The 27,772-nt window shown below is 40.1% G+C and overlaps 2 protein-coding genes across 4 annotated transcripts in view; one reads left to right on the top strand and one right to left on the bottom strand.

Moving 5' to 3' along the window:
* LOC139479031 (A disintegrin and metalloproteinase with thrombospondin motifs adt-1-like) overlaps nucleotides 1-6,039 on the bottom strand; it is a 46,875-nt gene extending 40,836 nt beyond the window's left edge. For all 3 annotated transcript variants that reach the window (XM_071261770.1, XM_071261769.1, XM_071261771.1), the window contains exon 1: nucleotides 5,635-6,039. In XM_071261770.1, coding sequence (XP_071117871.1) covers nucleotides 5,635-5,973 — 339 coding nt within the window. In that variant the 5' untranslated portion in view covers nucleotides 5,974-6,039. The remainder of the gene's footprint in view (nucleotides 1-5,634) is intronic.
* Nucleotides 6,040-11,996: 5,957 nt separating this feature from the next.
* Nucleotides 11,997-27,023, top strand: LOC139478989 (pancreatic lipase-related protein 2-like). Its single transcript, XM_071261711.1, has 9 exons — nucleotides 11,997-12,166; nucleotides 14,304-14,770; nucleotides 16,146-16,377; nucleotides 16,863-17,096; nucleotides 17,766-17,869; nucleotides 19,793-19,922; nucleotides 20,692-20,803; nucleotides 26,276-26,455; nucleotides 26,923-27,023. The coding sequence occupies exons 1-9, from the start codon at nucleotides 12,136-12,138 to the stop codon at nucleotides 27,005-27,007; spliced, it is 1,575 nt and encodes a 524-aa protein (XP_071117812.1). The 5' UTR covers nucleotides 11,997-12,135; the 3' UTR covers nucleotides 27,008-27,023.
* Nucleotides 27,024-27,772: the final 749 nt, after the last annotated feature.

Raw genomic sequence — 27,772 nt, 5'->3', positions numbered from 1 at the left:
CTCACTCACTATAACCTGTAGCTTTTTTTCGGTGCATTGTCATGGTACTATTAGATTATTGCCAGCTTAAATCGGAATTGCTTGTCGGGTATGCGACCAGTGGGACTTTCTGTTATAGTGTTAACAACCATTTCAAACAAAGCCCCGAAACATTGCCCTAATAGTAATCATATATACACATATTGTACAACTCTGCAAATATCCCAACGACAATTCAAGAACCTGCACATTAGCATTCCATTTAGATTCATGGTGAAAGTAAATGTTAATTATATTATCCGATTTTCTGGAGAATACATTTTACGTTTCAATAAAACATGTCAGCGCTGATGGATAGGAATTGCACAATGATCAGCCAAAGACGGAAAGGAGATCGAAATGTTGACTTACAGCTTATACCGAAGTATACACAAATTCTAGTACATGATTGAGGAACATACTTCATATCGTAAAATGGAAGAAAATGAGAGATTTCAGATTGATATTATATGTTTATATGTCAGCAGAACAATGTGGAGGGTGCGGGCAAGGTCTATCTTTTTATGAATAAAAGAGACAAAACCATTTTCAATATTCATAAGATATATCTGACAAAAATGGAGTCGATACAACATCTCCCCCGCAATTTACATCGGGCGCCATGACCGAATCCGGGCAATTTGATCAACATGTACTTATAAATCAAGTAATATATCACTTCAACATCATCATGCTCTTCATTCCAGTTATATCACGGCGTGTCAGCTTAATGTGGGAGGAAATCCCGAAGTGATGCAGGTCTCAGACGTTTACCACTTCGGTGAAACCCACGAGCACGGGTATGGTGCTGACAAACCTAGAAACATAATCGGGGCGAACCGGGATTCGAACCTACAATCATAGGTTTCTGGCGTGCCCAAGGGACGCAACTCTGCACAGCGAATCGCGGCGCGCTAGACGACAGCCCCCCCCCCCCCCCCCCCCCCCCCCCGTTCCCCCTACGTTACTGGAGAAATCACTATAATCTGTTGATTCTACTTCTACTTCATAATTGTTTAATTGAGAAACTCAAAACAAAAGCAAAAGCACGTTTTCAGAACCAGTTTATATCAACATTATCGATCAGAAGGTCGCTTCTTCTCTCCTTCCTACAAAAACTACATACAATACAGACGTGAGTGGGCAGTTTCCGCTTTCTCTGAATGGGAACAAAAACGGCTTAAAATTGGTGATGGAAATCTCGACATCAACGCAAGGCCACAACTATAGTACAATTATTTCAACCGAATCCTCACATGAAAGCTGAGTTGGATTAATAGGGTAATTATATACTTATATTGTACACATATATATATTACATTTGGGACCGCAACATCAGCTGAAACAGTCAAGAGCTAGTCAGGGATATACGACTCATACGAGTTCGACACAAGCTTTGACAATAAATTATAATGATTTTCAACTGAAAAGCATATCACTTATCATTGGCGTTTATCCGTGGAGGTGGACACCCCGTATCATCACTTATTCATAGTGTATCCTAAATACAAGGTCGGAACGTACAATTGACTCTGCTCTCAGCAGAAATTTCTTATGAATATGGAAAGGGTTTTGTCGCTTTTATTATTATTGTTGAATTGATTCCCGAACAGCAAACATTGATATTTGTAAAACTTTCAGTTCTCAGGACTACAGTATTTTCTGGGTAGGACCTGTTAACAGATGTGCGCACATGATAGTGTTATCACTTTATACACAGAGAAATCTGTGATAAGATATTTTATAACAGTGTAACGTGAGAAAGAATAAATAAAAGAAAAGTCCCCCTTATCCATCCTTCATCTGTCATTAAAACAACAACTTCATCCCTTTCAAATTCAATGAAAGACAATAATCGTTTCTATAACTCAATAAAACTCTGTTTGGTCCCAAATCCGATGTTCAATATACAACAGAATACAAATACTGAGAATTCAACATTGTACACCAGTGGGACTTTAACCAGCAAAAATGGTATTACACAATGATATTTTGGACATCCTAGCTGATATTAATAAGGCAGTTTTACAATTTGTTGGTGGTAACTTTAATGTCCGCACTGGGACTGACCCAGATTACGTACAAGACGATATTGTTGTGAAAATACAACACAATCTTACTGACTATCTGTTAGATCTCTTTAGGTTATCACGTTCATCTTGTGACAAACTATTAACAATTTTGAAAAATGTTTGTTATGCCTAAGTTCAGTTTTGTATCATGAATGGTAGACGTGCGTCAGATTCGGATGTTGGTGATTTTAACTTCGTTTGCCACAACGGGGCAAGTGTTATACTTTATGTTATTTGTTCGTCTTTCTTGTTTAACCAATGTAGAGATTTTACAATTGCCAGGAGAGCAGAATCTTCACTCTTACCTCTTACTGTCAATTTTTCTGCAGCAAATGATGGGAAAGGTAACCAAGATTTAATATCTAGTTGTCAGATCTTAAAAAAATGTGTTGGATCAAAATGCATTGGGACAATTTCTGGACGCTCTGTTCTTTTAACAGGTTCAGAATGTATTAACAGAAACAGCGGAAACGGCGCTTACTGATATTGATGAGAGTATTAGTTGTGATGAAGCAATTTGCTATGCTGGTATGTGTATGAAGAAGAAGCTTAGAGGTACAGTAAACTACGTTTATAAAGAACACGCATATAACGAACTGACGGATATAACGAACTGTTTTGGTGCCCCGTCCATTTGCTGTTCATATGCTGTATATATGCATATAACGAACTATGGATATAACGAACTAAAATTAGTAATTCCTTTGAGTACGTTATAACCGTAGTTTACTGTTGTATTATAAACACGAATTGGTTTGATTCGAAATGTGAGTTTCTCAGAAAGGAAGATGTAGATGTTTGAATATATTTCATTAGAAGATGTTATTCGTGCAAGGAACGTGTATTATAAGTAGGGTAAACGTGAAAAACAAGAATACTAAAAAAAACAAGCATCGGATAAACTCGAAAAGTCAATTTCCGACTCAAAGCGCTTCCGGGGAACACTGATGAACTTTCGTGCAGAGACGCATGCTTGTAACAATACAGACCTAGGTACACAGTATGATCATTTTAAGACACTATTGTCTTTCGAAATAAACAATGATATGCTTGAAGATGGTCACTCGTAAAACAATGAAAGTTGTATTGCAGAAGATATTCTAGATTCACGCATCACAAATGAAGAAATTATGTCAAGTACAAACTGCTTCAAGAATAATTAATCACTTAGATGTTGATGACATTTTACCGGAAGTTTTCAAACATGCGCCTGATATTGTTGCACCATATTTAGAATATCATTTAATTTAATCTTTAAAAATGCAACATTTCCAAAAGTTTGGTCAGTTGGCGAAATCATCCAACTACATAAATGATCATTATAGATGAATCACATTGTTCGTAAATTTAGCATACATGTAATATTTGTGCATGTTAGAATAAAAAGCTCGTCGTGATTGAGCTTGATTCATTTGATAAAATGACAAAATCGCAAGCTGGCTTAAGAGAGGGTAATACTACCAAAGAAAGGAGATACAGCTTGATAGGCTGTGGTCTATACTAAGGCACCGTGGACTCAAAAGTGCAAAAATGTCAGAATTACTATCATCCACATATTGACAAGCAAAACGTCTTAAAGATATCAAAATTACTATCATTCATACATGGACAAGCAGAAAACCTTTTCTTTGGTATTTTAAAAATAAATATTAAACTATTAGTGATATACATTTTAATGTGTTTCTTAAAATATTTGATAAAAACATACATCGTATTCCGCTATATGAGCATGGGTAAGTCAGACATTATTGAGAAAGTACAAACATATTCAAGCGATTTCTAGGAGTTAAATCAACACTCAAAATATAATGATTAATGGCGAAACGGGTACATTCCGCCTATTTTTAAATGCGCAGGTAAACATGATGAAATACAAATGCCTTCCTATAGATATACTTTTTTTTGTTAAGATAGAATGGTTATGTACAGAAATTAAACTGGGTATCGTCAAATGTTAATGAACTCGGTTATGGGTATGGCTGGCAAAGTCAAAACGTAGACCATTCTGATTAATTTATTCAATTATTCACATAAGACTGAAGGAGACATATATTCAGAAATAGAACGAGATACTTCTATGATCACCAACATCTAAATACTATGTAATGTTCATGTGCAAATTCAAAACCGAAGAGTCTTTTGAAATCACTTCTCGATAAATTTAGAAAATCCTTTCACGAATAAAATGCTCTTCGCACAGCCTTCAGATTGAACAAGGAAGAAACGAAAAAAAATCAATAAGAATTAAGAGAATGTAAGCTTTGCCACACACGACATTGAAAATGAATATCATTTTTACTTTTTTTGTCAAGAATTAGAGCATTTACGAAAAAAGTTGTGACCTTATAATTACAGAACACACAATATTTATACATTTATCGAATCAATGTCTTCTGAAAATGCTAAAGTTTTAAAACGTGTTATAGCATATACATTTCATGCAATGAATTATATAAATACTATTTTAAAGTATTTCCTTAACTATATATAATGTACATCCACTATCCATACAAATGTACTGTAAACCTGAGGTATTTCAGTATTAGTAATTCAAAATTGATTGATTGATTGATTGATTGATTCCATTTGTCACTGATCGAGACTGATTTTTCTCTAGCATTGACATTTTATATGTACAGTGAGTGAGTGACTATGGCCTTACGCCGCCTTTAGCAACATTCCAGCCATTTCACGGCAGGGGAAACCGGAAATGGGGTTCACACATTGTACCCAGCGTACAATTCGAAACTACAGTACGCGTGTACCTTGCTATGTGAAAATTCGTGTTTATTACATATCTTGACTTGACAAAGATGACATGTTCAATCATGATGTAATGCGGACACCATTAGTTACGTAATACAAGCATCTGTTTAACGCCGCACTAAGCATAATTCCCGCGTTCTGAAAATAATCGAGTCTGGATCAGACAATCCAGTGATTGATACATGACCATCGAACCACTCAACTGCGATACGATGTCATGCTATGAACCAAGTCAGCGAGCCTGACCACCCGATCCATTTTGTCGCCTCAAATTGATTGGCCCACGTGCAGTCATATTCAATAAATCCAGTCTATTTATCACAATGCCAAGGTTCATGCTTTTACACAAAGTGCATAATTCACACTGGCCTTCGTGTATCATCTTCACTTGATTATAGTTACTTATAAACCGCCTCCGAGGTCAAGTGGTTGAGCGTCCGGCCGGAGAGCGGAAGGTCCGGGTTCGATCCCCGGCCGCGCCATACCAAAAGACGTCAAAAGATGATACTTGTTGTTACCCTGACTGGCAATCGGAGTCAGTATACTGTGTCTGAGAGGGGTCTGGTATTACAGTGGGCTAGCACTATAAAAGCGGCATTAGTCCGGGCACACACACACACACACACACACACAACACACACACACACACACACACACACACACACACACACACACACACACACACACACACACACACACAAACACAAACACACACACGCGATGTTAAACTCAATTTCATCTCACATCACCTTTGAGGACAGAATTGAAGGGAACTTACACGGTCAATGCTGTACTCTTCTCGCGCATGGTAGCTCACGTAGTTGGAGGGGGCGTTAATCAAGGCGACAGTCTGATGGTTCTTCCTGTTAAGGATGCACTTGCCACTGTCGCTTTCGTAGTTGAAAGAAAGACATATCGGTTTGCGGAGACACTGGTAGGCGCACAGAGAAACGTCTTTCTTGTAGGCCTGGTAGAACCAGTGGCCGTCAAGGCGCTTTCCCACAGACACATATCCAACAGGTTCGGTAATTGTCCATTTGAAAATCCTGTTGGTAAGATGACTTCCACTGACCAGAGGGATCAAGAAGAGGGCGAGAAAAGGGAATAAAGACGCCATAGTTTAGACTGTGGCGACCTGCTTACGCCGAAGAGAGTTCTGGTCTGACAATTACATTTCCAGTAGGTAAATATTACGTGTTGACTGTGAAAAGGAAACGACGCAAATTAACGCCACGGCTTTAGAAAAGGCGAGTCCGATCTAAGAAATTATAAATAATTGATAAATCTGTGAGGCGGGATACCTGTGATTAAGTTCTGGCAATTGACGTTTCATTATTCATGGTTGTTCTGCTTAGCCAGGTAGCACTCATTGAGGCCTTTATCAGATGTCTAACACCCTGGGACTATTTAACCAATCAGCATTGAGTACGTCATTGATTTTCTGTCCCAGCACCCACTGCGGTTGCATGTGTCGCTCCCGCAATCTTATCGACGGCCCCCCAGGGAAATATACCTGCATCAAATATTGATTCTAATTAAGCAACTTTTGGCCAAGTGACTTGAGCACTATCTGATCAGGCTATACGAAGTAGGTTTTGATAAGATCCCAAAATACCTACAGCACTCAATTCGTAAGCTTTGAGCATTTCAACAAGTCTATCCTACGCAGATATACCTATTGAATATTAAAATGTGTCTTTACATTTGATTGTGGTAATCTTGATTTTCTAAATGTGTAAATATTATTTATCAATGTCATACATAATGGGAATAATGACTGTTTCCATTCGGTGCATCGTGGGTTCCAATGAGTAAGGTATGGTACTGCTGCTGTTGTTATAATAATAAGCATCTAAAGAGCGGCTATATAGAGCCCAGTCCTTATATTATTCGTTTTTTCGTCGACCAACATACCATCTATCACAATCAACGCGATTTCGGACAAAGTAAGGGACGAGTGGGGGGCCGCGGAGGGGAAGTGTTGGGGTGGGGGTGGGGGTGGGGGTGGGTGTGGGGGTGGGGGTGGGGGTGGGTGGGATGTTTAAGGAGGGAAAGGGGGAATGGTGGCCGAGATTTTGTATCGAGATTAGATATTTTTGTTCAAAACCAGATACTTTTTTATCTAATCTGTGAAGATGAATTTTAAAAATAAAATAACCCACCTTGCAGCAATGTATTTTTTGTGGCAGGCAATTTCTATTTTTCATCCGACTGAAGGGTATTTATTTTTTTCTGGAATTTTACGGGGACAATATACTTTTTCCCATACAAACCCCCAACTCATTGAAAGCGTCAAACTCGTACCAAGACTCATACCAGTAATAAACTCCAAAACTAAATCACTAAATGCGACATTGTGTCAATGAATTTTCTGGTCCGTCACTTGTTTGCCTTGTTTGTGTGCAGACTGCCCTGCTTGGCAGGAGTACTGCTGTGCGGCGACAGTCAAACGTTTACTGTTTAATGCAAATTGTATGAGTGGCGGCTGCTACGGATAGAACAGGACATGCTGGCTCTTCTCGGGAACAGTTGGTTTCACCTCTGTTTTAGTGGTCTATTCAGAAGGTTCTCAACGCTGCTTTGCTTTATACGCCCAATGGGTGACTGAGTGAGTATGGTTTTACGCCGCTTTTAGCAAAATTCCAGCAATACCACGGCGGGGGACACCAGAAATGGGCTTCACACATTGTGCCCGTGTGGGAATCGAACCTGGGTCTTCTGTATGACGAACGAATGCTTTAACCACTAGGCTACCCCATCGCCCCTACGCCCAATGGATAATTGAGACTGGTCGGTCCCTGACATTTATGTTTTATATTATCACACTAACCACTCCCTAAAGGCCGCTACCGTCATTCGCCTCTACCATAGCGGTCTAAATGGACAGCTGATTGCTGAAAGAACAGGTCACAGATTGACAGCTATTCGAGCGAAAGTACAAGCGTTACTGCATTTTGAATAATCGTATACTCAACAGCGACTTAATAATAACACGCCTGTCATGTAAAATCAATATACATTTAATCTGTCACTTATTCATAACCTTGTTTGTATTGACGAATTCCCGGCCCAGAAACAGATATTTGCACTGGCGTTATATTCGCATACTTGCATATAAAATATATGTACTTTGAAAATGCGTGTTACATATTTTGATGGAGACAAAGTCTCCCTTTTCACCTACGTTTTGGAAACTGAAAGTGGATTTTGAAAAGCAGTAACCAGAAAGAGGCGCACACTTGGTTGTATTCCTCTGTTTTGTGTGTCAATATATCGATTGGGTCACAGTTTAAATATTTCAATAGTCACTACAACCTCAAGTCACTGACACCGGTAACGTCAAGAGATGTACAAATTCTGAAACAATACACGCGACAGTGCCATAATTTTTTTTGGATATGTAATAGAGATGATTATTACAGTGATGGAGGTACTTCTGTTTGAATTGAACCTTAGGAACTGGTCTTTAATAGGGCGTCAGTATATAAAAGTGGGTCGCCAATAAACGATAGGTCTGACATATGAAAAAGTAGGTCACCGATATGCGAAAGAAGGTCATCAATACACCAAAGGTATGTGCTGTTTATTTCAACGTAGAGGAATACGTTGTGTAAATTTAGGTTTAAATATGCTTCTTGTTACTATATGAAAAACATAAATTATACTTTACGGAAGTAGATAGATAGAGCTGGAAATATACTGAACCGCAAAAGAAACGCCACCATGGATAGATATATAAGAAACCTTATTTTTCCAAACACTGTAAACATACTTTGAGACATATTACAAAGATGAAACTTGGCAAAACTGATCATCAAGGTTGAAATTAAAGTGTCAAATGTTCTTAAAGTGAAACACAATGCTAGTCTCTGAGAAAATGGCATTACAAGTCAGTATCTCGTGTGTTAACCATGTACATTGATGACTGCCGTGCAACGTCGATACATGGAATAGATGAGGCGGTTGATGAAGGCCATAGACACTTGAGCCCACCCTCTGAGGAACGCCTGACGCAGTTCAGCTGCAGTTTTCGGCCTTGGTCGGACGTCATTCAGCTGTCTTTGAATCTCGTCCCACAGATGCTCAATGGGATTTAAATTGGGAGTCAGGGCAGACCGCTGCATGGTTCTGTTGTCATTCTGCTGGAGGAAGTCTCTTGTTGCTCTCGCAGTGTGGGTACGGGCGTTATCATGCTGAAACTCGTGGTTGAGGCGACGTGCCAAATGAGGCAAAGCGTGTGGTCTGAAGACGTGATCAATGTACCGAGCTGCTGTGACACCATTGCCTCTCCCTGGACCGACCCTCTGTGCAAGACCAATTCCACCCCACACCATGATGCTCGAACCACCCCACGAGTCTCTCTCAACAACACTAGCATCCGAATAACGTTCCCCACGGCGTCACCAGACTCTCTCTCTCTGCCATCTGCTGTTGAGATACAGTAACGGCTCTCGTCTGAGAAGAGGAATCTTATCCATTGCTGGTGGCGCCAATGCTAGTGATATGTTGCCCAGTGAAGACGGTTCCGGCGATGACGTGGTGTCAGAATGGGTCTTCGTTGTGGCCTTTGACAGTGGAGGTAGCTGCTCGTCAATCGTCGACGTACGGTGTCCGCATTAATGTGTCGCTGGTGTGTCCCCATGGTCTGTCGAGTAGTTTCCGCAGCTGTAACAAAGCGATCTTGGAGATGCTGTCGCACAATCTGACGATCCTGACGTCAGATGGTGACCCTTGGTCTTCCACTACGTGGTCGGTCATCTGTAGTGTTGGTGGTCTGGTACCGTTGCTGGAGCCTGTATATGGTCCTTACGTGGACTTGAAATGCATTGGCTACTTGCCGGGCGGTTTGTCCAGCTTGCAATCGTCCAAGGGCTTGGTGTCGCTTATTTCTTGTCAATCTTGGCATGTGGTAGCAATTCAATACCGAACGAATGTTATCCGATCTGGGTTGATTTTTATAGGGCAGGAAATGGGGGAACGCATCTGCATTTCAATTTGCACGGAACTCACGTGCATCGGGTTACCATGGCCGTTGCCGTGATGCGTTTGGGCGATCGGTTTTATTGTCATGTGCTTTGTTCTTTATCATCAAATTTCATTTTTCTGGACAAGGTAATGTTAAATGTTAGAAACTTTGACAAAAATTACCCAGATATTTAAATGACAACTTTTCATGCAATGTTACTTGGGGTGACGTTTCTTTTGCGGCTCAGTATAGTTGATAATAATTTCCCCGGTATAAAAATATAATTATATGGTATATTAAGTTAGAAGATAAAAAGCATCAAAAATATTTTTACCATTTAGAATATTCAATGTAACGGTTACCTAGATAGTAAATTATGGACGAGAGGCAGGAGTATGAAAATTGATTCAAAACTGCACTTACAATTTCCAATTCGTAAGTCGGGGTACCGACACCGATCGCGAGCTACCTTAGCTAACTTCGAAGAGTGCCACTAAATATGGAAATATTTAAAAGCATAATACTGACTATGATGCTGACGTTTTATAAATATATTTACAAAAAACAATCTCATAAAAACAAACAAACAAACATAGCACCTATGGCATATATTGCCATAGGACATTTCCATAGAATTAACACATCAAGAAAATCTAAAAGAAACTTTTATAGTGTGTATAAGTCATGAGCAAAGATAGACGACCATTTACGTTTTGGGACTGCCTTACCTAGGTCAGGATTACTACATTCATAATTAGGTCGGATACTTTTCTCGAATGGTACATATTTTTAGGAGGTGCTTTCCAAATTGAAACGAAAGCGACAAAACCCTTTCCATATTCATACGTAATCTTATATTTTATACTTGTAGAGTCAATTGTTCGATTCCGGCAATATCACGAGCATGTTGTTATGTATCACTGTCAAATAGTGATAATACAGATGTTCGTGAAAAGGTGAGCGTATCCTGCCCCATCGGTGGCACCCGTCACAAACACATGCAAAGGCAAGTCAATTGTTCACCTAAAAGGAACACGGTAACATCGGTACACGTCAAAATAGGGAATTGCATCGGACATAATTTTCTTGAAATGTCCTCCACATGTCTACTGTAACACGTTTTGAAAGCATCACCGAGACCTTGATCAATCAACCGTTAAACACGTATCTGATGTACCGAGCTTAATTCTGAATTCAGAACAAAATCACTCAATAGATAACAAGTAACATTGAAACACACAGTTTTATGTTTAACATCAATCAATACAATATATTCCAGCATCAGCAACAATAGGTACATGACGTAATATGCCCTAGAATTAATTAAGTGCAGGAATATCTAGAATTTTATCGTTGTAAAATGTTTTGAAAGTGGTCTGTCGTGGTTTCTAAATCCGGAACAGTGTTGGAAGCTTGCACGACTTCGGTGTTTTTTGCTCTTGGCAAATAGATAAGACGTAAGTCAGGTCGTAAAATACCCTCGTGTGGTTGATATACGGGTACAACCAGCCTTCTCGAAACTGTCTCATCCCGAAACTTCTCGAACCAGGTTGGTTTGTTGTTTAACGCCGCACTCAGCAATATTCCAGCTATATGGCAGCGGTCTGGACCAGACAATCCAGTGATTAATATCATGAGCATCGATCCACGCAATTGGGATCGATCACATGCATCAACCAAGTCAGCGAGCCTGACCACCCGATCCCGTTAGTCGCCTTTTACGACAAGCATAGTCACCTTTTACGGCTAGCATGGGTTGCTGAAGATCTATTCTAACCCGGATCTTCACGGGTCTCTCGAACCAGGACAGATACATCTACATTCTGCTCTTCCGGTTCCGTCGACAGCGCTCAGCTTGAACCAGAAATAACTCCAAACAACCTTACAACCACCTCCATTGACACATAAAAATAGCCTCAAGTTTTGCAAATTTGAAAATAATATAACAAATAAACACATATGCTATGCTTGAACCTTATGTTTAAGCTTCTATTTGAAATTTTCTTTCATGAATGTATATCAATTTAATCTTTTCCTACGTCCTCTTGCTTATAGACCAAACGAATGGAAAATGCTCTGGTCTTTCTGTTTTGCCTAGGTAGTGATCCCGAGGTCATGAATAATCTCAGGGATTGGCTTGTCCTACTTATGTAATATCTTATATCTCACGGAAAGGACGTCTGCCGCCCTTACCCAATTTAAATATCTTAAATGTAAACAATCAGTAGGCGTCATTATACCAGCAACCTTCCGCTTTCAACACAAGCAGCCTCGTCACAGTTGAAGCAGGCACCTGAAGCACAACTCGCCGTCATGACGTCGCTGTGGCTGATTCTCGTTACAAGTAGGTACACGTGTTAAATGTCTGGTGTATGGCATATCACACATATTCTGAATTAAAGAATTGTTGAACATCTGAGATGGTTCTTTGGATATACAGTTTACTACGTTTAGAACGAACACGCTTATAACGAACTGACCGATATAACAAACTTACTTTTTAGTCCCGACCATTTGTTGTATAAATGCTGTATATATGCCTATAACGAACTACGGTTATTACGAACTAAAATATATGGTCCCTTTCGAGTTCGTTATAACCCTAGTTTACTGTACAGCTTCTTTGTTATAATGAACGCGACGTTTCGGCGAAGATACTAACACTGTTATGAAACATGTGATCATAGAACTATCTCCCTTGTTCATAATGCCAACTTCAAAAGCCACAATTGTTGATTCCTTTGATTACAATCAGACGCCACCACCTTTGCATGCGTCTGTGATTGTGCCACCTGGTATCTTCACTATTGGTAGTAATTCATAAACACGTGATAATGATATAATCGGAATCGCACATGGACTCAGCTGTAGCAGATATTTCTTATGATTATGGAAACGTTCTGTCGCTTCTAGTTCCAGACTCAGGGGATTCGGACTGGATTTCAATGTAGATCATGTATCAACATTGGGACACTTCAATGGCATAGTCAGATTATGGACGGCTTTGAGAAGGAAATCTGTTTTAGGCAGGCCTTTCTCAGAGCTTATCGGTATCAGAAGTCACTGTAGGTTATGCCACGTGCTAAATATACTCTTAAAAAAATGAGGGGATACGGTAGTGAAGTATGATAGTAGATGTTATGACTGCCAAGGATTTTGAAGTGGTGATAGGGCATTTCAAAGTTGCCATGTTTGGAACAGGAGTGCATAATACTGCCACGATTTGTCCAACATTCATATACTCGATGAGGCACACTACGTATGCGTCTCTCAGTGGCGATGTGAGGAGGTGCGACTCTTCTTGCAGCACCTGGCCAAGTTTAGTGAAGTTGTCGGCCTAAGGCGTTGACGCACACGTGTTCAGTGGGGGAAGTGTCAGGGTTCATTGCTGGCCATGGCGCTCTTTGGATGTTGTGCTGCTGGGGGTGAGCATTGGCATTTCGTGCACGGTGAGCACGGGCGTTGTCGTCCTAAAAGACAAAACGTCAACCCATACGCCTTGCAAGCGGGACAACAAATGGTGTCAGTATGTTGTCCCGATAGTACTGTCGAGTGACCTTTCCTTCACAATGTGGAGAGGGCTTCGGTCACTCATAGTGATGCCACCCCACCGCATAACGATCTGAATCTTTCATGAGGTCTCAGGGTTCAGGGTCTCAGGGTTGACATTGGATTGACCTTCATTTAATCATCGCCAGACACGACCATTTCTGAGGGATTTTTTGACGAAGTACTTGAAATCATACGTGCATTCTGATTGGTTTGTCGTATTTTCGCACATAACATTCATCGATAGGGGAACGAGTCTTCTTGCAGGTTACGGAAAGGGGCGAGTGGTGACGAATGGAATGAGTGCGCGACCTTCATACGCTCTAACTCGATTTAAGGAAAAACGTTAAATCGTGTTCATTCGTGTTCAGATTCGTGAATGTCAGATAGGGGCTTAAATCGCGTAGTATCAATATCTTAAATCGCGTTCGCAATTTCTTAAATCGTGTATGTGATTTGTATACATCAACAAATCAACAAGTTCAGTCGACTAGATTCGGATCTACGGAACTATGTCAGCGCTACAGTTTCCCAAACGCCAACACGCTAACCTATAGAGAACTGGGTTTTCAGCAAATATATAGTGGCACAGGTCAAAGACATGAGATCTAGGTGACATTATTACCAACCACTGGTGGGACTGGAGGTCGAGTATTTAAAGGTCACCGAGATAAGTTGTAATTATACTGAAGAAATAGATTCGATATCCCCCTCTCTATCTTCCACTTTAATTTCAATAGCTCAGCCTCTCTGATATGGAACATTCCATGTAATATGCGAAATATATTTTTGTTTTCGCTATACTGCTAACTTCATACAATGTTTGCACTTATTGTTAGACATTCCGAAAAGCCGCACTTTTGATGATTAGACAATATTTACTTATTCTCTTTCGAGTTGATGTTATCAATTACGGGCTATGTTATGCGCAGGTTTGACTGTCCTGAATAGCAGCGGTGTCAAAGGCACGACGTCGCCCACATCTCCATCAACACCTACATCTCCATCAACATCCAAATCAACGTCTACCTCAACGTCTACCTCAACATCTACCACAAAATCTAACTCATCGACAAGCTTCAGACCACATACAACGACTAAAGCTCCTGATCCGTATAAAAAACAAACTGTTTGCTTTAAGTATGTAGGCTGCTTTGACAACCATCCTCCTTTTGACAACGCCGGATATGACGTCCCTGACTCGCCGGATGTCATCGGGACCAAGTTTTGGCTGTTCACGAGGGCGAATCCAACAAATAAACATGTCCTACTATACCAGAATGTCTCAACCTTTGCGTCTGTAAATGCATCTAAACCGCTCAAGATAATCACTCACGGATTTTCCCAGGATGCATCAGCCGACTGGGTGGTGAAGATGAGGGATGCGTTTCTCAGTCTCGTAAGTAGTATGAGTGAGTTAGTATGGTTCTACGCCGCTTTTAGCAATATTCCAGCAATATCACGGCGGGGGACACCAGAAATGGGCTTCATTGTACCCATGTCGGGAATCGAACCAGGGGTCTTCGGCGTGACGAGCGAACGCTTTAACCACAAGGCTACCCGACCGCCCCCGTAAGTAGTATGACTATCAAATGTTATACAATGCATTATTACTTTCAACGTTCGAAACATGGAATATTTTTCAATTATTTTCAATATTTTCAAATTCTAAAAGTGAAAGGTCTTGCAGACACGGGATATCACCAATCAGGCCTTCTGCGGAAATCTCAAAGCGTTGTCTCATTTGTTCAATTTGGCTAAAATGGTTTAAGCTTCAAGTATATCGATGTTTTGATGTTAAAATAACCTTCAAATAGCCAGTTCCCTTCTCAGTTCAGTTCTACTCACTTGACCTAGAGAAGACCCGTGAGACCTCCTCATCCGTTTCATATTTAGATCTGTGCATAGAGATTTAGAGTTGGTAAAAGCTCTGCACAAGACTGTATGACAAGAGGGATGACTTCAACTTTCCAATAGTAATCGTTCCCTTCATGTCGAACAATCTTTCAGCAGCTCCAGCTCACACATTTTGATGTATAATCGAGCATACTCTTTCCACGAAGATTTCAGAAAGAGCCATGCGACTCTTGCTCAAATGTTGTTTGATCAAGGTCACAACATTCAAGGCCTCAGAAAAGCTTCCAAAACGTTTTATGGTAGACATGTGGAGGACATTTCCAAATTTAACGCATCATTGACAAAAAATAATGTCCGATCCCTATTTTCGACATGTACCATATATTTCCGTGTTTTTTTCAGGTGAACAATTGACTTGCCTTTGCTAAAATCTAGCGTTCTCGCAATCTCCCATTCTCGTGTTTTTGGCATATTTAGCTCGTTTCCAAAAGTCGTTTCGCGAGAATGCGAGATCGCTAGAATGTCCCTTACAGTATTCCATACTAGTTGTTTTACTCCACACTATCCGATCCGAATGATAGTCACATTACAGAACGATTTACAATGCACTACGGTTATAACGAACAAAAAGGGACCACTAATATCAGTTCGTTATAACCGAAGTTAGTTACAAGCCTATATACATCATATACACAGCAAATGGCCAGGACAATAAAGTTCGTTATATCGTCAGTTCGTTATAAGCGTGTTCGTTATAAACGTAGTTTACTATATTCAAGTCAAATCTTCACCGGTATAAGTGAGAGCATCATCATTTAAATAAGCAGGTACTTGCGTAATATACTGACAGTTAGATATATAGTATGACGTTTAAAGCATAAGCTTTGATTACGTGTATAATGAAACTTTAATTCCAGGATGACTTCAACGTCATAACGGTGGACTGGAAGAAGGGTGCGGAGTTCCCTAACTACGACCAGGCCGTGGCCAATACACGAGTAGTTGCGACGCAAATTAGGCTGGTCGTAGATATCCTTGTGCACCGCGGCCTGAAGTTGCAGGACCTCCATCTGGCCGGGCACAGTCTGGGGGCCCATACGTCAGGGTACGCGGGCTTCCTCTTGAACGGCAAAGTCGGGAGGATCAGTGGTAAATACGTCCACATTCTTTACCGACTACCTATCGTACAAATTATTTGATAGTCATTACTTAGAAGTTGACGGATGACAAGGTAGACACAATTGTACGGATAACAACTTCTTTAATACTGTAAAAAGCGACGTTTCGGTATAGCTCCTTATACCGTTGCGAAGCAAGACTGAATGAGGTACAGAATATATATAGTAGGTGGAAGATTACCAGTAGAGGATTAACAGTAACAACAATTGCATACATGAGTGGGATAACATAATCCTCCAGCCACTAAATATTCTCTGTACTATGTCCCTATTTCAGTCTTGCTTCACAACGGTATAACGATCTGTACCGAAACGTCGCTTTTTACAGTATTAAAGAAGTTGTTATCCATAAAATTGTGTCTACCTTACCTATCGTACAAATAAAACTATTGCGTTTAATGAACATCTTTAACATGAAAACGTTTATAATCGTTCCATATTCTGTTGGATTGGCAGGGCTAGATCCTGCAGAGCCAAGTTATGAGAATTTGGCCGACGTCCTTCGTCTTGACAAAACTGACGCCATTTTTGTTGACGTTATTCATACAAACGGCGCGCCGCTCCTGTCGGGAGGTGCGGGATTAATGGAGGTGTCTGGTCACGTGGACTTCTATGTCAATGGTGGCGAAGCACAACCCGGATGTAAAGGGGGTATTTCTGGAATATTCAGCGGTCTCTTCGGTGGAGGAGGTTAGTCCATAAAATGATTATTTAACAAAACCAAAACAACAACGATGAGCAGTTGTTAAGTATTATAAAAAGTAGAAATTACGAAATAATCATATTTGATAGTAGAAATACTCCGAAAAAGACTTCAAAGTGTATTTGTAGGTCCTTTTTGATGATAGAACTCCTCCGTAAAGGGATATCAATTTATTTTAGAGTGTTACTTTTTAAAAATTAACTCAATAATAACAAGTTAATATGTTATAATCGACATAATATTCTTAAAAGGGAGAACAATTTCAATAGTTCAGCTTCAGTCTTTCAGTCTGCATACCTTTCTGATTTAGTAGCAAATTAAGTGTTAACTACGTGCTGTCATGTTTTGAAAAGAATGATCTTTGACGTTTTGGGAGTACAGATTTTCACAACATGGCTTCGTAATAAAACGCATCAGAAAATCGCTTTATGATACATAATTAGTAAAGGAAATGTACATTTAAAAAATAATGGTTTGCATTAAGTTTAAGTTATGGTCAGTATGAACGACAGAATTTATTTAAAACGACCCGATAATTAAGCCATATCCGTATTTCAAAGAAACAGTTGGCATACATGTACAGTGTTGGCCTTTGCTGGTAATGGTGTTGGGCACGTGGAATGGTGTTATATCTATGATACATGTTGTGTTCATAGACGTCGGGAAGACGGTATCCTGCAGCCACGGGCGGTCACACCAGCTGTACGTGGAGTCCATGTCCTCCCCCTGCCCCTTCACATCCTACCCCTGCTCCAGCTACGTGAGTACCCACACTGACAGTGCAAATATCACTATACAACTACTGTCAGTGCTCGCTACATTGCCCCTGCTCCAGCTACGTAAATACCCACACTGAAAGTGCTAATATCACTATACAACTACTGTCAGCGCTCGCTACATTGCCCCTGCACCAGCTACGTGAGTACCCCCACTGAAAGTGCTAATATCATTATACATCTACTATCAGTGCTCGCTACATTGCCCCTGCACCAGCTACGTGAGTACCCCCACTGAAAGTGCTAATATCATTATACATCTACTATCAGTGCTCGCTACATTGCCCCTGCACCAGCTACGTGAGTACCCCCACTGATAGTGCTAATATCACTATACAATTACTGTCAGCGCTCGATACATTGCCCCTGATCTAGCTACGTGAGTACCCCCACTGATAGTGCTAATATCACTATACAAATACTGTCAGTGCTCGCTACATTGCCCCTGCTCCAGCTACGTTAGTACCCAGAACTGACTCTGTGCGAATGTGACTCAACAACTGTTCGCTGTGGTACCGCTGTGGTCTCGATGCAAATATCACTCTACAACTACACTCAATGTTTGCTATATTGCCTCTCTTCAGCCACGTCAGTAGCCAACACCATCTCGATGCAATATCACACTACAACTGCGCTCAATGTTCGCTCATTTGCCTCTCTTCAGCCACGTCAGTAGCAAACGCTGTCTTGATGCAAATATCAGTCTACAAATACACTCAATGTTCGCTATATTGCCTCTCTTCAGCAACGTCAGTAGCCAACACCATCTCGATGCAATATCACACTACAACTGCGCTCAATGTTCGCTCATTTGCCTCTCTTCAGCCACGTCAGTAGCAAACGCTGTCTTGACGCAAATATCACTCTACAAATACACTCAATGTTCGCGATATTGCCTCTCTTCAGCAACGTCAGTAGCCAAAGCTGTCTCGATGCAAATATCACTCAACAACTGCGCTCAATGTTCGCTCAATTGCCTCACTCCAGTTGCGTGATCACCCAACACCGCCTCGGTGCACACATCACTGTAAATATACAGTCAGTGTTCCTTATGTAGAACTATATTGCCGTAATATAATAAGTAAAGTAAATCCATGGTTACAAGTTCACTTCCCAGCACTTGCTGCGTCTGAGGGATTATCCAGCACTGTCTCGCTGCAAACATCACTAAACAAACACGGTAGTGCTCAGGTTATGGGGGGCACGGGTGGCCCAGTCGTCTAAGGCGCCGCGATTCGCTGTGCAGAGTTGCGTCCCTTGGGCACCCCAGAAACCTATGATTGTGGGTTCGAATCCCGGTTCGCCCCGATTATGTTTCTAGGTTTGTCAGCACCATACCCGTGCTCATGGGTTTCATCGAAGTGGTAAACGTCTGAGACCTGCATCACTTAGGGTTTTCCTCCCACATTAAGCTGACACGCCGTGATATAACTGGAATACTGTTAAAAGCGGCGTTAAACCCAACTCGCTCACTCACTCACTTTTTGATTATGCGGCACTGTCGCGGTGCAAAGGATGTGGGTCCACGACAAAACACAACACAAAATAATTTATTTCAATCTTTTAAATATCAAGTTAATGCAAGTACTCATTGTGCGCAATGACATTAAATAAGTCTAGGAAAAGGTTTAAGGTAGTAACTATTCATGAATTGTTTTCAAAGAAAATTGTGTCATTACGAAATTAATTTACTGTGCATTTCATGTGTTCAACTGAAATCAATAATTATTATATAGCCTGTTCCCTCACCACCGACCTTGCCCTTTGCCATGCCGAATGATGTCACTAAATTTTTCTGCAGTAATACAAAAGGTATATGGTTCATAAATTCCTGAAATAGCAACAATAGATGATTGGCTTTTATAGACTCAACTGAAAACATACAATGTCTGTCCATTGTGCACCAGGATGACTTCAAGAAGGGAAAGTGCCTGACTTGTGGTTCTACTGGCTGTTCCCAACTCGGCTATTACGCTGACCAATATGCCGCCCGCGGTAAGATGTACCTCAACACCGGCAGCAAGGCGCCATTTTGTGGTACGTCTCGTGATGAATACGCAGATATGGATGATAATTTTGTTTGATTGTTTGTTTCTTTGTTGTTTAACGCTGTACTCAGCAACATTCCATTTTTATGACGGCGGTCTGTAAATAATCGAGTCTGGACCAGACAATCCAGTGATTAATATCATGAGCTACGATCCACGCAATCGGATACGGTGACATGCATCAACCAAGTCAACGAGCCTGACCACCGATCCCGTGAGTCAGCTCGTAAGACAATGATATTTGCCTTTTGCGGCAAGCACGGGTTGCTGAAGACCTATTCTAATGATTTAACGATGTGATTCTCAAGTTGAAACCCAGAAAAAGCAATTCAGTGGTTAAAATATGCGGCAGCAGCAATAAATAACAGGCAGATTCCACAAATCAGTGCACTCATAAATGTCCAGAGTTTGTCACAGGCGAAAGTGTTTAGTGAGACACGTGCTCCGTTCATGAATCCAGGACTCGCTGGCTGGAGTAAGCAGAAAAGTCTGTGTATTCTGATAAGCATCCTGGCCGCACTAGTCAATAGATAAGTCACCAAGGAGGCACCACATCGCCCTAGTCTCGCTCCTATTTAGGTACAGCCAGCTTTCTAGAAGCTCCGTGTGCGAAATACGCTATGAGTCGGAAAGCGCACGTTAAATCTCCTAAGTACCTCACCTCTAGAAGCTGCTACCTTGAAGCGCCTTGAACAATGTCGTCAGTTCCGCAAGCGAAATTCTTATGACACAGGCATCTACGGTTTCTATATTTCCAGGCTACCACTATTTGATAGAGATACAGACAGGTGCAATGAAAGAGACGGAAGGGCGCTTGTACGTGAAAATGGTGGGCAATTGGGGGGAGAGCAGCTTCATAGCAGTCACTGGGTGAGTGATTCATCAACACATTCATCCTTCCCTCATCTATCAACCCATCCAACCATCCACCCACCCACCTAACCATACATCATTCATCCAACAATCATCCATCCATCCATCCATCCATCCAACAATCCACCCATCCATCTATCAATCCATCCAACCATCCATTTACCCACCTAACCATATATCATTCATTCACCAATTATCCACGCACCCATCCATCCATCCATCCATCCACCTAACAATATAATATCAAGTCAAAGAAGTTTATTGTACAAAAGGCCACCGGCCCATATACAAGAAAGAGTTACGCATGGAGATACAATTATATATGTTACACATTAGGATATACACGTTGTTTGATTAATTCATTTCTTTTGGCTAATGCATGTTTAATATAAAGAGAGAGATTTAATATATTTGATTCGTCCTTAGTCGTCAGCATAACTACACAGGCTTTTATCGGTGACATTGCTATTAAATAATCTTTTATATATTTCTTTCAGAGATCATTGTAAAATGGACAGACAAACACAAAATGAATTTCATTTTCTATCTCTAGATTACACAATGGACAACTTCTTTTCATTTTTTCAATGGACAGTTTTCTTCCTTCATTTACAAATAGGTCTAGCAAACCAAGTCGATATTTAATTAACTGTTTTCTTAAGTTTTTCGTAGTGAGTACTGATAAATATATTTCTGGTTGAAGTAAAGTCTTGAAAGTTTTGTAATATTCATAACGTCAACTCTGCTCTAAAGTGGAGTGCCATTCTTGGTAGAACATATTTATAGACCGATTCCGAAATTCATTAAGAAACATATTTACATTTCCAACTGACTGACATAGCCATATAAAACCAAAACCATGCGAAAATAAAAGATTTCTTATATGCGATGTCCAAGTATTCTTTCCCATGTTATCTAAATGTAGAAGCATGTTATAAGCTAATTTGGGGAGACGTTGTTCATGCATATGAAGAATTTTAAACCAGTATTTTAAACATCTGATCTGAGAATTAATATATAATGGGTATCTACCACATTCACCATAAACCATGCAATTTGGAGTAGAGGATTCCGACACAAAGAAACTTTTTACATGCTAATAAATGAACCTTCTCTAAACAGTCATAACGTTGAAATCCCCATACTTCAGAACCATACAATAAAATTGGTTGTAACTGGGTATCAAAAAGCTTAAAGAAGATATTAGGTGACATCGATCCCACTTTATGAGAAATAGACATTACACTTATTAAAGCTTTCTTTGCACGCAAGGACAAGTCAAGGGCACATTTTTTCCAATTCATTGTGTGTGAGAACCAGATTCCTAAATATGAGTAGTGATCTACTATATTGACTAACTGGCCATCGAATGACCATCTCTCTTTCGACGCTATTGGACCACCTTTTCTAAAGATCACAATTTTAGTTTTTTCCAAGTTTACTGATAATTTCCATTCTTTGGTGTACGTACTTAAAATATTTAATTGCCTTTGAAGACCAACAACTGTATCTGACACTAGAATGACATCATCTGCGAAAAGTAGCATTAATATTTCTATCCAATCTGGGAACATTTGGATACCATGTTTACCACTGGCAGCTATTTCGTAATATAATTCATTAATGAAAAATGAAAATAAGATCGGACTCAAAATACAGCCTTATCTAAGGCCCAAAGGACAATCAAAGAAATCTGTTAAACTATCCCCACAACGAACACATGATCTCACATTAGAATACATTGACTTTAGAATAGTAAACATTTTCCCACGTAAGCCAGCTTTTCGTAGACATGTCCATAGCTTAAAGCGATTGACAGAATCAAAGGCCTTTTTAAAATCTACAAATGCTACATACAGTTTATGCTTACGCCGTGACAAGGTTTTTTGAATAAGTGCATAAAGTGTAAATACATGATCTACGGTGGAATAAGTTTTTCTGAAGCCAGCTTGAAATTAAGGAATCTTATCACGCAGGGTCGCCCATTTTGAAATTCTATTGTTTAGTATTGTAGTAAATACTTTTCCTAAAATGCTCATTAATGAAACACCTCTATAGTTATCTGGGTCACTCCTGTCTCCTTTTTTATGCAGGGGGATTATTATAGAACATGACCAATTGCTTGGGAAAACTCCATTTTCAAATAGCTTGTTAAAACATTTGCAAAGAAAAGGCATAACTTCAAACTTAGAACACTTCAACATTTCGATAACTACATCATCAGGACCAGCTGCTTTTCCCTTCTTGAGGTGATTTATCGCATCTAATATTTCGTTTTCAGCAATGGGTGAATCTAGCAGAACTTCATCAACATCCGTGTAGCATTCACTAAAATAATTTTGCATATCATCAGTTGCCATAGTGAATATTGCATCATTTGAAAAAAACCTTCTTAAAATGACTAAGCCACTGCGACTTTGTTATGTTATCTGTAGCAGAAGATCTATTCTTTAGAGATCGTACTTGTTTCCAGAACGCAGAAGGGTTGTTAATGGACTTTGTCTTGTCTATGTCTACGCATATCGAATTTGTATTTCCGACAGCAACTTTTATATTTATTCCTACTTTCGCAATATTGTTTTCTGTCAAGACTAGTTCTGGGAATGAACAGTTACTATGAACAAAATCGTTTTTTATATCGACTAGAGGATTGTTTTGTTGACCAGTACGAGCATTCATATCTCCACAGACTACACTGATAGAATCTTTAAGCTGCGACTGATTATCTAACATAAACTCTTCTAGATGATCGATACTGCAATTTGAGACCACATGGTTATAATACGGCGAACCAGCTGGTGGTATGTATGTACATAGCAAGTTTACATTCTTGTCAATTGTAAGTAACACTTTTGATATGTTCAAGCACAGGAGATTATCTACATCTGATTTAATTAACTTACAAAATTTACTGACGGATTGATGGACACATACACAAATACCACCCGACAGCCTTCCGTAGTCAGATAATTTTATTGCTGGACTCTAATAGATATCATAACCAACTAACTAGTTATTATCAAAACTACAGTCGACAAAAGTTTCCACAAGACATGCTATTTTAAATTGTTGTAAGTATGATATAAAATCAGCATCATCAATTTTGTTCCGAAGTCCATTAATATTCCAACTTAGAAAGGTGAATGTTTCGCTTGGACAATCAGCGTTTAACGTAACACCGGTGTTGATAGTGTTAGGATCTTGTGAAAAACTATCCGGGCCTCGGCCGATATCCTAGCTGATAGAAGCATGTGACACTGTTGTTCCATCCGTTCTTCTATGAAAAGATCGGCTTTCTCGTTTCGTGTTTGAAGTGCTAAACGTTGTTGATGATGTTTCCATGGTGCGGGGTTTTGTTACCAAACGACCGTCTTTGAAATACCCGAAAGTGTTGGTTCCCTTAAGTGCCTGAAGCTGTTGACGTTGACGTGACGTTAGGTCACTAGAAATTCCAAGTCCCCCTTCCTTGAACGTGGGTCTCGCTTTCAATGCACGAACTTTGTCGTCAGACGAATGTAGCTTAGCAATCATTGGGCGAGGGCGATTTGCATTTACACGTTTAACGCCGAGTCTGTGCGCACGTATTATGTCCAATGGTTGCCACGTTTTGAAGTTAGCATGTTCATTGAGGACAGATAACACAGTATCTTTACATGTCATTGATTTTTCATCGCCTGCAGCTTCCGGTATTCCGTGGATGATGATATTATCACGTCTGCTATAGGACTCAAGTCTATCTAGTTCGTTATCAATTTTTGACATCTGATCAAACACAGTATCCAGCTTGCCTGAAAGTGCATCAATGTCATCATACATTATATCATGGTTCTGTTTCATAGTGTTTAGATCACGATGTTATTCTGTAACAGATTCCTCCAGTTTTTCACATTTAGAACTGATAGTGTGGATGTCGTTCTTTAGTTCTAAAATTTGTGTGCTTAAGTCTGCTTTGACGTTTCGTATCTCAGATTTCATGCTCCCTATTTCTGCCAGTATTTTCTCCTGTACTTCTTGGAGAGTTATTGGGCCTGGATTTGTCTCTATATCGTTAGAGCACAGTAGGAGCTGTGTTATGACTCCCACGGGAATCGCGTCACCCCCAAGGAAACACTTTTCACGTGCAGGTGAGGCAAGATTCGGTGACAAAACTAGGTCACAACTCGGGTTGGTGACGTCACATGAGACACAAAAGAATGTAGTTTCTTTCGCCGTGAAGTGATCAAACATCAGATTCAAAAATACATATTGATTACTGATCAGTAATGTGGACAACGAAATGTGCGCAGTCAGCAGCAAAGTGCATATAATAATGCGATACGGCATATCTGAGTTATCATGACATGTGTATGGCGTGTACCTGTCAACGTGGCTGACTTGGCGGGTCCCGGGTGGATGACAAAAGGTTCCGATTCTAGCTCTGTATGTTGCTAGATCCTCCATGTTTTGTTCATAACGTATCCACAGAGTGTTCACACATTACCAAATGTCCTTTTGAGGTTGCCAGGTTGCCTTAATTTTCATATTTAGAGCAAATTCTCGGAGACTACAGGAATGTTGGTGTGTTCTCCAAAGGGACGCAACTCAATATAATATCCATCTGTCCTTCTACCCTTAGTAACCAAACCAACACATCATCCATTTACCAACCGATCCTTTAATAAATCAATCCACTCACTAAACCATATATCAACGAGCCAGCCATTCAACCATATGTCCACCCACCCACCGATCAATCAATAAATCCATCCTATCACTAAACCATATATCAACCAGCCAGCCATTCAACCATATGTCCACCCACCCACCGATCAATCAATAAATCCATCCATCCACTGAACCATAACCGCCAGCCAGCCATTCAACTATATGTTCACCCACCCATCCACCCTTCCATACTCCCACCAACACAACCACGCATGCATTCATCTGTCCGTCAATTCAGCTACTCATCCATTCATACGGTGTTGATTGATTCAATGGACAGATTCCGCAAACACTGAGTCTCCCTCGTCGTTCGCTCCGATTATAATACACAGGGCTCCATAATTTACATGTCGTAAATTAAATAGATACCAAATTGTTGACTGCGGCGTAAAACAATACTCTTAAAGTAAAAAAAGGAAGTTATCAATGAGACAAGAACATGTCCTCAGATATATTGATACATACAGTAAACTACGGTTATAACGAACTCAAAGGGATTACTAATTATAGTTCGTAATTACCGTAGTTCGGTATTAGCATGTGTACAGCATACATACACAATTTCCGGGACTAAAAATAAGTTCGTTATATCGGTAAGTTCGTAAGCACGGTAAGCATGTTCATTATAACCGTAGTTTACTTGATATGTATCACTTGCTCATAAAGTGTCCGATTATACATTAAAAACTCTAACTAGTTGAAATCTTGATGACGTATACGTATTCACGGAATTTTAAGTCTATATTGATCATTTATCTGTGTCAGGGATGAAGACGTGAACGCCGGAAGTGTCATTTTGAAGTTGGTTGTCTCCCTTGAGGAAGTTGGCGATTTGACATCACTGGTGTTCAAATACGTAAAACATTCCGGCTTTTGGTTTGGTAACAGTGAAGACACTATGACGCTTGAGAAGGTCAAGGTCACATCAGGAGAGAATGGTGACAGGTTGTACACATATTTTTGGTTTGTTACAAAATGGCGGTATCGTCACACTACTACATTCATATATATGTATACATAATTATACATAAATATATATGAAATAAACGAAGATTCACTTCAGTCCTCAAACACTTCTAAAGTATTGGATCAAACTTTAGCATAACCAACGAGTTTCCAGGAATACACTGGATAAATGATGTAAATAAATACGTTCATCCTGAGTCAAGTGACGTCAACGTTTGATGGATGACGTCATGGAAGCTATGTGTGACGTCATGAACAATAAATGGCTCGTTTTGATCTAAGCAATGTTGCTGTATGTCGTCATATTGCTTCAATTGATAAATCCGTTTGCGATACAAATAATGCAAGCACTATTAAATTCGCTATTTCAATCCTTATGGATAACTTGTATGTAAGTGTGGTGAGTGTGAGTGTTTGTAATCATGTGATGCATTTATCTATTTCAGTTACCTCTTTTGCTTCGGTGGAAAAGCTGTTCAGCACAATGTCGAAGTCAATTCCAAAATTACTTATAGAAACACCTGCTCATAAAAATATCTTCTGTAAATTTGTTTGTGTATTTTAATCAATAATTCAAATAATTTATTGCTATCGGCCATATGAAACAGTGAAACTAAACTTGAAACACACGGCATAAACACTGCCCTTGTAATCATGATAGTAATATAATTCAAAATATTCAGTCTCGATTATCTGCCGAAACATTTTCCATAGGACGTAAAAGGCAAAATAGTGATGAAAATTATATGAATGGATAACTGAAAATCAGTCATGACATCAGGTGTTTGCAAAATGTCAAGCATGTCCTGTTCTACCCGTACCACATACACACATATCATATAAAAGTAAGCTTTGTTTGTAACCAAACGCCACACTCAGTAATACTCCTGCTATACGTCTGTGGCCTGTAAACAATCGAGTCTGGACCAGACAAGTCATCAGTATGCAGAGCAAACCTCCACGTCACTCAAGCCTCACCAGTGGATTGCCAGTGTGCACAGAAGTGTGGGAACTCCAGGCATTGTAAAGAACATTGTGAGTGAGTGAGTGTGTGAGTTTAAGCTTTACGTCACATCGGCAATATTTCAGCCATATCGTGGCGAACATTGTGTAGGGTAGAATGACGCATCATGTTGGCAAGCAAGTGTCATTTTTTGAAAATCCACTGTGTGACCATCATTACATTTCTGGGAGAAATGGGGTTGAACGTCGCGTTCAAGATTGTTGCACTTATGTGTGTGTGTGTGTGTGTGTGTGTGTGTGTGTGTGTGTGTGTGTGCGCGCGCGCGTTTTTGT

The sequence above is a fragment of the Haliotis cracherodii genome, unplaced genomic scaffold, assembly GCF_022045235.1.
Source record: "Haliotis cracherodii isolate W230 unplaced genomic scaffold, xgHalCrac1.p SCAF_4, whole genome shotgun sequence".
NCBI lineage: Eukaryota > Metazoa > Mollusca > Gastropoda > Lepetellida > Haliotidae > Haliotis > Haliotis cracherodii.
The sequence above is the reverse complement of the archived record's forward strand: the minus strand, read 5'-3'. Positions and strand labels throughout refer to the sequence as shown.

Coding starts and splice junctions, on each gene's coding strand:
- LOC139478989 (XM_071261711.1), top strand. CDS start 12,136: ATGACGTCGCTGTGGCTGATTCTCGTTACAA. Junction 12,167..14,303: donor GTGGCTGATTCTCGTTACAA/GTAGGTACACGT, acceptor TGTTATGCGCAG/GTTTGACTGTCCTGAATAGC. Junction 20,804..26,275: donor AGCTTCATAGCAGTCACTGG/GTGAGTGATTCA, acceptor TATCTGTGTCAG/GGATGAAGACGTGAACGCCG.